We start from the raw sequence: 17,497 nt of genomic DNA, 5'->3' as shown, positions 1-17,497 counted from the left end.
ATTACAAGTGAACCAAAAACAAATATTGCCTATTCACTCCTTGCTTGGCTAGAGTATTAGCTAATCCGTTTGCGGATCTCCTCACCTATTGTATCCTCAAACTCATATTCTTGGTAATCCACAAAAACCTTCTTAATTCATCCCTGTAGCACCATATGACATATTCTGGATCCTTTAACCAACCCATCATTAATTTTGAGTCACCTTCAACCACCAATTTTTAATTCATCCCCCTATTTGTTTATTTTAGCTAAGGAAATTCTAAGTAGAGGGCTTAGATCTTGGGTATTGAATAATCGTGTTAAGTTTTATCACCTTCCACGTGGCTGCCGGAGTGTGTCTCACATCTCTCTCCATTTATGCTGATGACACTGATATTTACCACTGGGAAGAAACACTCTCTCACTCAGTTAATGGATTTTTTAAAAAGGTATGAGGCTGCTTTTAGACAACTATGTAACAAAGGTAAGAGTGGTTTTTATGTTTCCAGGCATTGCAGTTCTGCTTGTATTAGAATCATTGAAAGGAATACAGGTTTTTCTTTGAAATCTTTACCATTCACTTGGGGATTCCGATATGCAAAGGCAGGTATAACAGTGATACATTTGATGATTTATTGAATAAAATTGCTGAGAAGTTGCTGGTTGTAAGGGGCATTTTCTTTCCTTTGGTGATAAGATTACTCTTGTTCGAGCATTCCCATCCATCTTCTATTGGTAGTCGCAACACCTATTGTTTATCCTTTGGGAGAGACAAAGTTTCTATTGTTGATGGCTCTCTTGTACCAATTTCTGGCAAGGGAGACATCATATTATCAGATACCATCACCCTATCCTCAGCTTTGCATGTTCCCAAGCTTAGTGCTAACTTACTTTCAGTTAGTAGTATTACTAGAAATCAAAATTGTTCGGTAACTTTTTTTCTCTGATCGGTGTATTTTTTAGGATCTGGAAACAAAGAAGGTGACTGGGATTGGTCGTGAGATGAATGAAGTCTACCTACTAGAACATTCACAAGGGGAGCAGAGTGAAGCAGGGAAATTGTTTGCTTCTCAGTCTTGTAGTAAGATTATGCTTTGGCACAACCGCTTAGGTCATTTATCTTTTGGGTCTTTATAGAGTCTTTTTCCAAACTTGTTTGAATCAGTAGAAGTGTTTGGGTTAAAATGTGAAAGTTGTGAACTTGCAAAACATAATAGATCATCTTATCCTTTAAGTAATAAAAGAAGCAACCTTCCTTTCGAGATTGTGCATACCGATGTTTGGGGGCCCTACCATACTCCCACCATGGGGGGTACAAATATTTCTTGTTATTTGTTGATGACTATACCCGTTTTTCATGGGTTTATCTTATGCACTCTCGAGATGAGGTCCCCACTCTGACCCAATCTTTCCATCAGATGATCCTAACTCAATTTGAAACCAAGATCAAGATTCTTAGATCTGATAATGCCAAGGAATACTTTGCAAAACCCTTGGCATCCTATCTCCTTGATCATGGAATCATTCATCAGAGCACCTGTCCTTACACACCTCAGCAAAACGGGGTTGCTAAGAGAGAAAACAAACATATTTTAGAGGTAGCCAGAAGCATCATGCTCAACTCCAATGTTCCCATACGCTTCTAGGGAGATGCAATCCGTACATCCATATACCTCATTAACAGGGTTCCTTTACAGGTCCTAAACACGCAAACCCCGTTTAGTCTTCTATATCCAGATAAGGACCTATTCACTATTCCCCTCAAAACTTTTGGGTGTACTTGTTTTTTTCAAATCCTTGGACCCCATCGCTCCAAGTTTGATCCCAAAGCCACTAAGTGTATTTTCCTTGGGTATGCACAAAATCAAAAGGGATATTGTTGTTATGAGTTAGTTTCAGGGAAGCACTTTGTATCCATGGATGTCACCTTCTTTGAGGATATGCCCTATTATCATAAGGCTTTCCCCTAGGGGGAGAATAGTGAGGAAGGGATTTCAGTTCCAGCTCCAAGAGTCCTTTACCTGTCCTGGTTACTGAGGGGGGGAGTTGCGAAGAAGGTTGTCAAAAATGTAGGGAGTTGAGGGTGTATCACAGAAAGTGGTGGAGGCAGGTTGATTCTTGTACTCAACAGCAATCCAGGCCAGTTCCAACATCTTCTACAGCTCTAGATCCAAACACTACTACTGCTCCCATTGTTGATCCCACTATTATAGGGGTTTAGCCTTCACCGACAGATGACTTTGATCTTCCAATTGCTATTCGTAAAGGGAAGCGTCGTTGCACCTCATCCACTGCCCATTGCATCTCCAAGTTCCTTTCTTATAATTGTCTCTCAAAATCCTACAAATCTTACTTGGCATCTATTTCTTCTATTCCTATACCCAGAAAAGTGCAAAAAGCTCTTTTGATACCTGAATAGAAGGAAGTAATGCAAGTAGAGATGGATGCTCTTGTCAAGAACAACACATGGGAACTAGTTAACCAGCCCGAAGGGAAGAAACCTATTGGATGCAGATGGGTGTTTACTGTGAAATATAATGTTGATGGTACTGTAGAGAGGTATAAGGCCAGATTGGTTGCAAAGGGATTCACACAACTTATGGCATAGACTATACATAAACCTTTGCACCTATTACAAAAATGAACACTATCAGAGTTCTATCCATTGCTGCAAATTTCTCATGGCCAATATTTCAGCTAGATGTTACGAATGCCTTCCTCAACGGAGACTTGCAAGAGGAAGTATACATGGAGTTACCCCCTGGTTTTTATGGTACAGAAGTAGGAAAGAAAGTTTGCCTTTTGAAGAAGGTCTTGTACAGGCTGAAACAATCCCCGAAAGCTTGGTTTGATAGGTTTAGACTAGCTTTGGACAAATTCGGATACATAGAGGCTCAGTCAGATCACACCCTCTTCTTTAAGAAGACAGGTCATTCCCTGACTCTACTTGCAATCTATGTAGATGACATTGTGATAACAGGAAGTGACACTAGTGAAATTGAAACCCTTAAACAGCACCTTCACAAGGAATTTGAAGTGAAAGACCTAGGAAAATTACACTATTTCCTAGGAATTGAGGTAGCTCAATCTAAGCATGGCATTTTCATCTTCCAAAGGAAGTATGTTCTAGACTTATTGGAAGAAACTGGCAAGTTAGGAGTGAAACCTACTGATATTCCCATTGAGCCTAACCATAAGATAAGTGCAGAAAGTGGAGAACTCCTTGAGGACAGGGCTATGTACCAAAGGCTGGTTGAGAAACTTCTTTATCTCTGTCTAACCCAACCAGATATTTCTTATGTCGTCAATGTTGTCAGTCAATACGTGCTTTCTCCTAGGACCACCCATCTCCTTGCAGTAGAAAGGATCCTTGCCTACTTAAAGAGATGTCTAGGGAGAGGTAAACTTTTCAAGAATAATGGTCATATGAAAATAGAAGTGTATACAGATGTTGATTGGGCTAGATGTGTTGATAATAGGAGGCCCACCTCTAGATATTGTGCATTTGTGGGGGGAAATCTTGTTTCCTGGAGAAGCAAGAAACAAAATGTTGTTGCTCACTCCAATGCAAAAGCGAAATACAGATCCATGGCCAATGGTGTTGTAGAAGTATTATGGCTGAGATCCTTGCTTTATGAGTTGGAGGTTGATTATGAGAAGCCTCTGATGTTGTATTGTGATAATCAAACTGCAATTAATATTGCCCATAACACAGCATGACAGGACTAAGCATATCGAGGTTGATAGACATTTTATCTGAGAGCGAGTCGCATCTCAAGAAGTATGCCTTCCTTGCATTGCCTCAAACATGCAGTTAGCTGATCTCTTCACCAAAGCAATCACAAAAGGCAAATTGGAGACAGATCTACGCAAGTTGGGCATGACAAATATCTACTCCCAACTTGAGGGGGAGTGAAGAAATAGTTGGTTAGCTACGAGTGCGGGGTTCCATACCCACACTCAGGCTCTAGTGTGTGTGGTTTCATACCCACACCTAGTTGTTTCTAATTTCTTTAGTTTCTAATTTCTGTTATTAGAAGTTTCTAATTTCTATTAAGTTGGGCTGGCTGGCCTTATTGTTTCTATTTTTTGTTTATTTCCTATTCTTGTAAAGATCCTAAAAGCTATAAATAAAGGAGTGTATGGGACAGCAGATCATTCACCATTGAACCCCTTCTTTCTTTTCTCCTCTCTTCACTCTTTTTCTCTCTCTCTCTCTTTCTCTCTTTTCTTCTCTTCAAACCTGTAGTACAGTAAACAGTTCTTCTTCTTTCAAGTGAGGGTTTGGCATTTTTTCATCTTCTACCTTGAGATTCCCCTCTTCGAGAATGAATATGTCTCTCAGCAGGTGGTTTGATTGTTTGGAATAGTAAAATCAATGGGGGTGGACTGTTGGTCTTGTCCCCTCTTTGGTGTTACAGGAGATATGGAAAGAGAGACGCCGAAAGGTCATAGAGGGTAATTTTTTTATGTTATATGGTGTTATCCAGGCTGTCCTTCAGTGGATCCAGGAGGTTTGTTATGATAAAGTTTTTGGTAAGGAGTGTTCGGGTGTGCAATGCAATCAGTTGGAAAGGCCAGGTTTGTCACTTTCTCTATCCATCTTGTTCGAGCTAAGAGAGTAATTCTAGTATTTCACATCCTGCCTTCTTCACATGTTTGGATCTTGCAAGTAGATGGTGCTAATCAAGGTGATCCCAGTTGTGCTGGTGGTGGAGGTTGGATCCAAGACCATAAGAACTGTGTTTGGTATTGCTTCTCTAGATACTATGGGGAAACAGCGAATATGCCCTTTTGAATGGCCTGTTGGCTTCTAGGGATCTTTGATGCCCTGGATTTGTAGTTCTCTCTGATTCACAGATTCTTGTTGATAGTATTAATGGTGCCTGCTCTCCCTTGGACTATTTGGTATCTCTTACTAGCACTACAGAATGTCTCAGTATCTTTCACAATTCAACATAAGGTGGCTGACACTTCAACCAATTTGGCATGCAGTCTTTGGGCTGCTATCACATTTTTGTCCATAGTTGAGTGCCCTCCAGTTGTTTAGTCTTGTAGATTCTCTCGAGGGGTAAGGTTTTTATGCCCCCCCCTAAGTGTTTTCTGGATTTCATTAATAAAATTATGGTGGCCACCCCTCCACCAGGAGTAAAGGTAAAGTTTGGGGTTAAAAAAAGATCACAAGAAGATTTTTACCTCTGCACACCCTCACTATTAGAATACTGGCTCTAACATATTCATATTCAAGAAAAAATTCCATAAGCTGCATGACTCTCCTTTTGCGTGAAACAGTCATGTTCAAGTTGAAACTTTCTAGCCACATTATTCTGCTGATAAACTTTTTCTAACAAGTCCTACATCTCCCTTGCCATCTGAAAGCCACAGAATTGATGAAATATGTCTTGGCCATCAGACCAGGATCTGGAATCATCTAGGAGACTCTATAGGGCCTTTCCTTACCCATAAAACTGAAATTGGGATGGCCACATTACCATATATGGACCCATTAAACCTTACAACAAAGATATCGGTTCCATCTGAAGCCATTGGAGACTAAATGTGGTAATCAGCTATCCAATTCCTGACGGAATGAGCTTCAAAGTACCCAATAGGGACTGCATCTTAGGAGATCAGAACTCCTAGGACTAAGCTAGATAAGAGGTCCAACACCATAGGAATCAGACTAACCAACTTAAAGAACTAAACCATTTGAGAGTTGTGCTGGTAAAAGAAATTCAGAAATCTTCCCATTAGAAACCCAAGTATTGATCTCCATGGGTGACAATGATATCGGTTAGATTTGGAGAAATCTTCCCATTTTGCTAGGGGTGATAAAAATATTCCAAGAATCTTTTTTCCCTTGTATCATTGATATATTGGGAATATTTTGAATGCCATTGATGTTAAATATATAAGATTGAAAATTTTATCATATCATTAAAACTTTCCAATATTTGATTAAATTATTGGAATTTTTGCAAACCTCTTCCTAAAAGAATAAATGGAGACTCTGTGATTGGATGACTGGCTTACTATTTTGTATGTGGTTTTCTTGCTAAGTCACTATAATTCAAAAGAACTACAAATAAGGTTCCTCAGTATATTTAAAAATAAAAGAAAAAAACAGAAATCAAAGTCTCAAGTGAATGGAATTTATATAGAAAAGAAGATGGAGAAGATCACTAGAAGGCTAGAAGGATGACATAGAGAGATAACTATTACTCGTTCTAACAATCCATGAAGTTTCTTTAACAATTTCCATGTTTATAGTAATTTCTCTAATTTCTTTAGATCCTCCGAATATTTTAGCAAAATTAGCTAAATATCCCTAAAATTTCCCTATTTCTACATGGTCAAGCATCAATATATAACAAAATTGCAAACCATGTCTCAGATAACCATTAATTTTTTTCTTCTATTTACATCTCACTATAGTACTATTTTTATGACTCCTTGTTTCACTTGAGCCTTTGAGTTTACCATCTTGAGCACACATATTTTCATGCTTTTGACATCCCTTACAAAGTGGAATGTTGACCATTATTTATTTAATATATTTTTATACCTCTAATATGTAAAGATTATATCATCATTTTGTTCATAAGTTAGAACTATGTTTTGTTCTTCTTGTTGCAGATACGTTGTACAAGGCAAACTTGAATACAGGGAGCCTGCTGGAATATGCCCTTGCTTTTACAAGTGCAGCATTGGATAAGTACTGTAGTAAATGGAGCACAACTCCAAAGACTGGGTTCATTGACATTACAACATCAAAAGACTTCTATCGTGTATATAGCGGCCTTCAATTTGTAAGCAACAATGCCCCCCCCCCCACGTGTGTGTGCACATGTAACATTGTAGTTGATTGGAAAAATGAACTACCATTATAATTGTATATGAGGTTTGTTGAATGCAATATTTGTTCTTTCACCTAGTCTTAATTGTATAGATTTAGACTGTAGATAAAATTTATTTATAGGGATAGTCTGGATACTTTCCTGAATTCTAACTTTTATTCTTAGGGATGCATCTTTACAGTAAAATGAAAATTCCATTAAAATGAAGAAAGAAAACTTACAATTGAGAATAGGACCTTTTCCCCATTTCATGTTTGCACATAGAATTGGTTAATGCCCTTAGTTGATTTAAAAGATCCAGCTTCTATGATAAGATCAACTGAAAAAAAAATGCAAAGGGAGTTCTTATGAGGAGTCAAAGGGTTAGAAAAGAAATTTCACTTTGTAAAATAGGACGGGTTCTGTAGGGAGAATCAGAAAAATAAAGCTCTACTAGGGAAATGACTGTGGATATTTAGCTCTGAGAGGGAGGCTCTTTGGAGGAGGGTGGTAGTGTGCAAATATGGGGTGGTTGGGTCCGGGTGGGGTTGTAAAGAAGTGAAGACCCCTTATGGAGTGTTTGGAAGGGAATTATGTGTTTGTTTCCAATCGGCTTCCCTCAACTTAGTGTCTTTCAAAGTTGGGGATAGATCAACAATTAAATTCTGGAAAGATGATTGGTTAGGATTTAGAAAACTGTGTGACCTTTGCCCACGGTTGTATAGGTTGGGTATGAAGAATAGCTCTGTTGCGGAGAATTTTGAGATCAATCAAGGTAGAGTAGTGTGGTACCCAAAATTCAAGGTGGTGGAAAGAATCTTGAAATGGTCCATTCTTAGTCAAATCCTTCTACAAGGCTCTATCAAGGAATGTTGGAGAAAGATCAGAGTTAAAAGGGATTTGGGGAAACCCTGTTCTTCCACGGGTGGAAGCTTTTGCATGGCTAGTGGCATTGGATGGCATTCTGACCTTAAATCATCTTCAAAACATGGCTATCAGATATTACTTATGTGAGAATGCAAAGGGCAATGTTCATCATTTGTTTGTTGAGTGCCCTACTCTAAGTTCATCTAGGGCTTTTTCTTTGGTCTCTTTGAAGCTAGTTGGATGGAACCTTGTTCGGCAGAGGAGCTTTTCTCTAGGTGACCAGGTGTGAGGGGAAATGCCAAGGCAAAGATTGCTTGGAGCTATATTCCTTTTGTTGTCTGTTGGGAAGTTTGGAAAGAAAGAAATAGGAGAATCTTTGAAGATGATGCTCGATCAAGGGACCATATCACTCTTCTCTATGGTAAAAGGATTGTGGGTTGGGTTCTCATTCTCCTAGAATTTGATGAAGGGAAGGGAGATCCATCATATGGATGGCCAAACCCTATAGGAAGGTTGGGCAAAATTTCAAAAAAATTCTTTTTCTCCCATCTAGGAATCGTATTCCCTAATTTAGAAAACTGCATTTTCAAGGTTCGTTCTTGTAACAAAACCAGACCAGATCTGAAACCAAAAGAAGGGAGTGGGAAATACCTGATACGGAATTAAAAGGAACTCCCAACGTAGGTGTTCACGCCCAAAGAGGATACCAAATCCACCTCCACTGAAAATGGCACAGCACATGTTGAGGTAGGATCAGCAAGAATGGTTCTCCAACAAGAACCTGGGATTCTTCACCAAGAATCGAGCAGGGTGGTGTGAGCACAACTTCTGATTGTTTTTTCACTAAGAAACAATATCAAGAACACTTCTTGATCACTCCAGTAGGTGGAGATCGAACTGGGATGGCGCCAAGAACTGAGGGAGAGAAGAGACTGTAGAAAGGAGTGTATTCTCTCTATGGAAGTTGCCCCCTATTTATAATCCATTCAGGATCAACTTCCTAATCTGATTAGGAATGAGATTTCCTAATCTAAATCTTGTATTTAGATCTGGACTCTCAAGTTGATAAGACTTATCTTATCCAATTTCTAATCCCAATTAGATTATAAAACCAGAATGGCCCAATTTAATTAAACCATTTAAGCCCAATTCGAAATGGGCTTTAGGCCCATTAAGTCATACTGCTCACTTAACCAATTATATGCTGGCTAGTTTGGTTCTCTTTGTATAGCGTGGGACCCTAGCATTAATCTACACATCAGCCACATGGGTTCAACCTAGCCTTTGTTACAAGGCCTAGCCGAATTCACTATAGGTCACAGTGAACCCCTGAGTCCATCACCATGGGCCCAGCATTTACACTAAATGGTCCTTGGGTCGAGCCATCTTGTGAAAACCCAAGGACTGTGGGCAGATGCAAGATTATCCCATCAGGTATTACCCTCAATGGCCTTACACTTAACCTCTCAGCCCATAATGATCAAACACTGCCCAACAAGAAAGGACCTCTCCCTCGGCTGCAAGGTACAGTGTTGCACTCTCTACTCACATGGATCCCGGGAATTAAAACCTTTTTGCAAACAATTTGAAACCATAATATATAAGTATATCTCTATATAAATATATTTTGCAAAACCAAATTTCAAACACATTTGAAATCCACCGCAAGCAGTTTAGGTTTCCATCAGAGAGAGTGCATTTCCAGATCATTCACTTTGTCCGACAAAGGGGCTGATCCTGTCACTATGATCACCCACTCAGGTGAATTCGCGGACTGTCCCAACATACCTAGGTTTTGACCCGGTAAAGGATCTCACTGATTGGCATATCAAAGACAGCCCAATCCGACACCTAGTGCAGTACCATAATCGAGTCTAGGGGTCAGGTGTAACATTCCAGTTTTGCCCATCCATCTCCAAGGTCCAGGGCAATTACTGGAATTTGGTTCGGTTCAGGGTTTCAAACAAACTCACACTACATGTACTTCAGGTCTCACCCTGGCAGCTGAGACAAGCCACCCCAACCAACTTGGCGGCACATTAGTGTTAGCCTTGGCAGGATAAATCTCCCCAGATCTATCCAACGGCTGTGAAAATTCTAAACTAACACAAGTCTCATAAGTGTCCAATTTAAGGGTGTTACACAAAAACACACCATAATAACACGAATCAATTATGCACTTTATTCATTTACAATAAATGACAATAAGTAAATCAATCTGATTGGAGCTAAGGGCATATACTGTCTAACATTTGAAGGGGTTCCAAAATATCTTGGTGCTGGATTTTGGAATGTTCTTGAGTTGGCTTAAAAGCTTTGTCCTTTAATTGGCTTTTGTTTTTTGTCTTTCTTCTTTGAGTGCCTACCTTTGTAATTTGTATTGCTTTGTATTTCTAGTGATCTCTTATCACCCTTAGCTGTACCTTCCTCTTCTATCAATAAATTTATTTTTTATTTATTACCAAAAAATGAAAAGAACAAATACCCCTGGGAATAAAGTATTACTATATTAATACTTCCCCTCAAGCTAAGCATTGATGTTGAGATTGAGCATGTCTAGCAGCTTGTTTAGATTATCAACTAACTTGGGTTTGACCACATGTTTAGTAAAAAAAATATATCTATTAGTTGATATCTAATGTCACAAAGAAACATACTTCTCCAGTTGTCTGGCAAACCTTGAGCTATCATGTTGTAGTGGCGTATGTGCAGTATTAATTGTAATCTGGTTATCAAGGTGTAGTTTAACCAGTCCATTAAATGAAACTTCTGACTCTTCTAAGAGAATTTTCATCCTTAACAGAGATTCCATGTGACATAACTCTAATTTTCTCCAATATTTGATCTGGCCACTACAGACTGATATTTGCTCCTCCATTCCATTAACCAAAAACATACTTCACGTGAACTACAGAATGGGAAAGGACATAATAGGCTGGAGGTGGTGGAGTTTCTTTTGCCAAACCCTCAATCTTCCATGAAACTTCACAAGCATTTGTTGAGTCCCAGGAAAAAAAACATATGGGCCAAACTGTACCCAGCCTTTTTAACTCCCAAATAGTCTCGGTGGAGGAGGGGTGGTCACTGCTGAATTCTATTAATTTATCGAAGGAAATATCCTAGTGGGTGGGAGATGTAAATTCGTCCTTAAAATCTGATAGAAAAATACTGATTATAGCAGAAAAGAAAGAGAAAAGAAGATTTCAGCATAATAGAAGATGGAGAAGAAGAGAAAGGAGAAGAGAGTTTGATGGGTTACTCTCTCCCTTCACTAATCTTTTATTAATCTAAATTGATTAGGCTAATTACATTTCTGCCCTCAAGTGGGTGGCTAGCTAAGCAGTAACTTAAAAGAAATTTAAAAGAAGTTAACAGGCCCATTAACACATAAAATAAAATAGAACACTGCTTAAACATAAAACAAATACTAGGGCCCATTCGGCCCATTCTCTCTACACTCACCCTCAAGCTGAGCATAGATGTCAATCATGCCCAGCTTACTTATATAGTGTGTCAACTTTCCTTTTGAAACACTGTTGGTCAAAACATCAGCCAACTGCTCTATTGAAGCAATAAATGGCAAGCAAACTTCCCCTAAAGCAACTCTCTCCCATATAAAATGTCTAATCAACCTCTATATGCTTAATTCTATCATGCTGAATAGGATTATGTGCAATGTTGATAGCTGCCTGGTTGTCACAGTAGAGCATCATTGGCTTTTCGTAGTCAATACCCAACTCTCCCAAAAGTGATATCAGCCACAATAATTCTGACACTCCATGTGCTATTGCCCTGTACTCTGCTTCAGCTGAATATCTAGCTACTACAAACTATTTCTTACTCCTCCATGAGACAATGTTCCCTGCCACCAGAGTACAGTATCCTGAGGTAGATCTCCTATCAATACATCTGGCCCAATTAGCATTAGTGTATGCCTCTAGCTTCATGTGTCCATGCTTAGAAAACAGAATACCTTTCCCTGGAGTGCCTTTTAAGTAGCACAAAACTCTTTCTGCAGTTGCTAAATGTGTATCTCTTGGAGAATTCATAAACTGACTAAAGGCACACTGCATAGGAAATATCTGGTCGAGTCATGCCAGATATAACTTCCCAAACAGTCTCTAGAACATAGTTTAACACCCGGATCAAAACATTCCGATCATGATAATGCAAAGAAATATTTTGAGAAGAACCTTTCATCCTACTTTGAGACCTGTGGGGTTATTCATCAAAGTTCTTGTTCCTACAATCTACAGCAGAATGGAGTGGCGGAAAGGAAGAACCGCCATGTGGTTGAGATTGCTAGATGCCTCCTTTTGCATCTCATGTTCCTATTAAATTTTGGGGGATGCTGTCTTACTACTACATATTTGATTAACCGTATGCCCTCCCGGGTTCTGGGTTTCAAAACTCCGTTTAGCCTTCTCTTTTCGGATGAGGATCTCTTCTCTCTTCCTCTCCGACATAGGTCAACCTTCCTCTGACCCATTTGTTACCTTCTTAGACCTTGACCTTCTTATTGCCCTTCGCAAAGGCAAGCAGAAGTGTATAACACATTGTATCTCTAAACACCTGTTCTACAACCTTCTTTCCCTAACCTATTATTCTTTTCTTGTCTCTGTTTCTACCCATGTGATTCCCAAGTATGTACCAAAAGCCTTGTCCAAACTTGAATGGAGGGATGCTATAATGATTGAACTAGATGCTTTAAGAACCATACCTGGGATATTGTGGACTTGCCTAAAGGGAAGGAACCAGTGGGTTGTAAATGGGTATTCGCTATCAAGTATCATTTTGGTAGTACTATCAAGAGGTTGAAAGCTAAAGGCTACACTCAGATGTATGGTATTGATTACCTTGAGACTTTTACTCCTGTAGATAAAATGACATCAGTTCGAGTTTTGTTGTCTCTAGCTGCACCTTTTGATTGGCCCTTTCACCAGTTTGATGTTACAAATGCCTTCTTAAATGGGGACCTACATGAAGAGGTCCGTATGTCTTTACCTTTGGGAGCGCATGGAGGAGATGCAAGGGAAGGTGTATAAATTGAAGAAGTCCCTTTATGGTCTCAAACAATCTCCTAGAGCTTGGTTTGAGAGATTCAGAGCTGCCCTTGTTTCTTTTGGTCACACACAAACTCAATTTGACCATACTTTATTTTTGAAGAGAAGTAACTCCATGGTGACTTTTTTGATTGTTTACATTGATGACATTGTGGTTACTGGTAATGACACTCAGGAAGTGGTTAAGCTCAAAAGGTTTCTTAGCACTGAATTTGAGATAAAAGATTTGGGGAATCTTAGATATTTCCTGGGAATTGAAATTTCTAGATCTAAGGATGGTATCTTCATTTCTCAACGCAAGTATGTTCTTGATCTCCTTGTAGAGACTAGTAAACTTGGTGCTAAACCGGCTTCCATCCCTATAGACTTAAACCACAAGCTTTCTGCTACTAATCGTGAACTATTTTCTTATAGGAGAGATAAGTTCATGAAACTTTTGCACAATAGTTTGTACTTCATCCCGAGATCTCATGAGGTAAATCCAAGTATAGCGAGAAAAATCATCAATAAAAAGAATAAAATACTTGTAACCCCCCATAGTAGGCAAATGATATGGCCCCCACACATCAAAGTACAGAATATGAAAAGGAGAAATAGATCTTTTATTACTTATTGAATACGAATGGCTACAATAATTCGCAAGTTCACATGACTCACAATGAAGACTTGATAGAGATATTCCCTTAAACATGTCGGGAGACAAATGTCTCAAAGCAGAAAAAGGTCTGAAATTGTTAGGCTTCCCAGTTTGACCATTCTTCTTGAAATTGTTGTTATTGTTGTTGTTCTGAAACCTGTCCAGAATAAGGTCTGAATGAAGTTTCCAACAAGTGCCCTTAGTATGCTTCAGTTTCTTGCAGTACTTGCATATCACTTCTTTCTTCTCAATCGTCCCTTTTGGCTTTATTCTAGCATGTGCAAAGTGTTCTATTGTGGTCCCTGTAATTGTACTTGTCTCTTACTCTCTTCACTACTTACCATAGCATATGCCTGAGCAAGAGTAACCTCATCTTTGGCCAGGATGTTTTACCTAGTAATGTCAAACTCAAGGCTGTCTTGTAAGAAACTCAAATACCCTGTTTCATTACACCAATTTTCTAAATGTCTCTGTATCCTTAGTGCCCTCCCATACAATTGTCTCCATAACATCAATTTCCTACCATAGTGACTTCAACATGGAGTAGTAAACTGTTATACTCTTCTCCCCTATCTCAGATTATTCACATCATTCTTTCAACTTATAGGCTTTAGCAACATTTAACTTTTGTGAATATGTTTCTGTAACACTATCCCAAATCTCCTTGGCTGAAGTCATCCAGAGGTAATGTTGACTTGTATGGGGCTGCAACCATCCAATCACTGTGTAATTCTCCTACATCCATTTCTCATACGCAGGGTCCATCTTTGCAGGTTTCTCCTTACTGCCTATTAGATACCCTAGTTTACCTCTACTACAAACATAAATTCGTATAGACTATGCCCAGGCTAGATAATTGGTTCCATCTAGTTTAATTGTGCTCACTCCATTCAATAAGGAATCTACCAGACCAACCCTGGATACTGGTATCTACTTCATTTCGCTTCCAAATTGCTCCATTGATCAAACGAAAATCAAAAAACTAGTTTTTCAGTTTTTATAGACCTAACTGAGGTCAGCCCAGTACCAGGAGATTCAAAACCTAGGGTTTCACTGCACCCGGTTGTCAGAGAGAGAGATAAGAGGTAGCCATTCCTGCCAGAGCTTTCCAACCTTCTTCAAATCTCAACCGCACACTTCTGGGGATCAAAATAAACCTCCCAAGCCCTGAGTGCCACACCCAATCCTTCTCCTTGTAACTTGAAAATCTCTCTAGTCAGCTAAGGTTTTGGGCAGAAAAATAACAGCTTACTTCTTGGCAATCTTTATTCAGATTCTAACTCTCCAAACCCTCTACCAACTAGGAAAATAGTCCTCTGATTGATCCGGAACTTATCTCTCCATACACTCTTCTGATTGAAGGGTGTATGGAAAAAAAAAGGAAAAACAAAAAGGAGGAAGAATTGATCTGATGCCAAGATGTAAATCTGTCCTTCAAATCTGATAGAAAAATAATGATTATAACAGAAAATAAAGAGAGAGAAAAGAAGATTTCAGCAGAATAGAAGAAGAAGATGGAGAAGAAGAGAAGGGAGAAGAGAGTTCAATGGGTTCCTCTCTCCCTTCACTAATCTGAATTAATTAGGCTAATTACATGTCTGCCCTTAAGTGGGCGGCCAGCTAAGCAATAACTTAAAAGAAATTAAAATGAAGTTAACGGGCCCATTAACACAAAATAAAATAGTGCTTAAACATAAAACAAATACTAGGGCCCATTCAGCCCAGTCTCTCTACAGTGGGGATGTAAATACCTTATCCCACAAAAAATCTATACAATATATGGTCACTCTGCTCATAAATAAACAAGAAAAACAGTCTGAGTGCCATAAACAAAACAAACACTTTACATGAAGAAAAGGCAGCCTCAACGCATCTCTGCATAAGGCCATAGTCATGGCATCACTAATCTGTCTAATATCATCATAAATGAAGTTCTGAAGTGAGTTGCACAAAGCATTTGCCATGAATCAATCGCTCCATTACCTTCCCTGTAAATATGATCCATACTCTAAGCAATATCTGCAAGCTCTAGATTAATTTTGTGCGTAATATACCACAACTTCCGGGGCCATTCTACGTTACCCTGCACCATGTTAACCATAATTCTTTGAGTCTACATAAATGAAATTACAGAAACCCAAAGATCTCATCAAAGCAAGTCCTTCTAGAAGTGCCTTAGTTTCCACCTCCATATTAGACATTACTCCATAGAAGCTCGAGAAACCTGCAATGAAATGTAAATGTTTGTCATGAATGACCCCACCACCACTGCTTATAGGATTGCCCCGAGAAGCCCTATCCACATAAAGGAGAATGGCATCCTGGCAGTGCCAGATAGACCAACCGCACCTTGTTCACTCTGGCTTCCAACATCAAGGGCCCAAAGTTCAGAATCTGAAATGCCTTTGCTGCATTCTTCTTTTTTCTTTTTTGATAAATACTTCATTCTTCATTTTTCACAGCAGAGAACCAAGGGTGGAGAGAGCATGTAACCAACCTTCTACCTTGGCAATAACATAAGAATCTTTTCTATTCTCCATATGTCTATCATTCCTTTCCTTCCAAACCTCCCATTGTTTCCATTTGTGGATAAAAGTGTAAAGTAAAGCACCTATAAATCTGCTAGTTCACTGAATCAGTATCAAAGGGATCCCTAATATGTTTGAGAAATAGGTCCCTAATATGTTTAACATCTGAATATTATAATCAACAGGAAGTTTATTTTTTATTAACATTAATCAACAGGGAGTTTATTTAACACGCGGGCAATCCATAGGTTCCTTCTCTGTTGAACTGTCTGGACAAGCCACAAAATTCCTTTCACATTGCTAAAATAAAGTAGGTTATCTAGGGAAATTCCCTACACACACATGTACAATACTTATATTTTAAAATGTTCTGTATTTGAATGCCTTTTTAGATGTAACAGGTAATTTCATTGATGCCATAGTCTTGAAATATCTTGGCATCATGGATATTTACTTCAACCAAACTTGCTGAATTACAGGGATATTTGGAGCAATCTGTTCAAGCACCCCCAAACAATCACGAAGTTTTAGGTGATTCTGTAGCTTGGGGTGGTTGTACTATTATTTACTTGCTTGGTCAACAACTGCACTTTGAGCTCTTTGATTTTTCTTATCAACTTCTCAATGTAGCAGAGGTAGAAACTGCATCAATTACACAAACAGTTAAGACTGCTAGTTTTGTGCAGGTCAGTTAAAATATTATTCTTGTTTCATGGCATTTGCTAACTTCCATTTCTACTGAATTACTATTTACTGAAGCTGCATCCCTTTCCTTTAAAAGAATGAGTTACCAAGTGTTTCTCATGCCTCATGCCTCATCTATTTCAATCCACCCTTTAACCAAAGACACTATCGCTACTTGCTTTTTCCTTACCAATCATTGACTGTTTTTCTTTTTTCCCTTTTCTTTTGGTGAAAAAGGGGTGGGAAAGCCTATTAGAAGCTATGAAGAAAGCCAGAAGATTGAACAACCATGTATTTTCAATGCTGAAAGCACGTTGCCCACTCGAAGACAAGACAGCATGTGCAATCAAACAGAGTGGTGCCCCCCTTCATCGGATCAAGTTTGAAAATACTGTCTCTGCATTTGAAACACTGCCGCAGAAAGGTACATGAATGTCTTGTGTATTCAAATATTCCTATGGCCTCAATGTGCTCTTATGTATTAATTTCATTGTTCATATCGTCAAAATTTTGTGATAGTTACATCATGTAATGTCTGTTGACTGAATGTGATTAACTGACCCCTAATAATATTTATAAGTGGAAAATTTGCAACTTTTCTAATGTCTGTTGACAGAATCAAATCATTGTCCACAGCAGATACAAGTTCTAATGTCATGTTACTCAAGTAGAGCGTGGAATATGAAAATATTTTAGCATCTTTATCCAAGCCTAATCTCAACTATATGGGTCAGATACATGAATCCTGTTTTGCAATGTCAGGTCCATTATTAAATTATTAGGACTTAAATCATTTCTTACTACTTCGACCAATTTCCTTTTTGGTCTAGCCCTACCCCTATGGCTCACTTTGGAAAGAGTACAAATGCAAATATGTACATTGCAAATATATACAAAATAA

At 38.7% G+C, this 17,497-nt stretch overlaps 1 protein-coding gene across 3 annotated transcripts in view; it reads left to right on the top strand.

Moving 5' to 3' along the window:
* The window catches only part of PIR121 (transcription activator), a 160,258-nt gene extending 143,059 nt beyond the window's left edge, over positions 1-17,199 (top strand). For all 3 annotated transcript variants that reach the window (XM_088956812.1, XM_088956817.1, XM_088956820.1), the window contains 3 exons: positions 6,618-6,790; positions 16,392-16,598; positions 16,834-17,199. In XM_088956812.1, coding sequence (XP_088812938.1) covers positions 6,618-6,790; positions 16,392-16,598; positions 16,834-17,028 — 575 coding nt within the window. In that variant the 3' untranslated portion in view covers positions 17,029-17,199. The remainder of the gene's footprint in view (positions 1-6,617; positions 6,791-16,391; positions 16,599-16,833) is intronic.
* Positions 17,200-17,497: the final 298 nt, after the last annotated feature.

This window comes from Nelumbo lutea, chromosome 1 (assembly GCF_056320005.1).
Source record: "Nelumbo lutea isolate HS-2025 chromosome 1, American lotus-T2T, whole genome shotgun sequence".
Lineage (NCBI taxonomy): Eukaryota > Viridiplantae > Streptophyta > Magnoliopsida > Proteales > Nelumbonaceae > Nelumbo > Nelumbo lutea.
The sequence above is the reverse complement of the archived record's forward strand: the minus strand, read 5'-3'. Positions and strand labels throughout refer to the sequence as shown.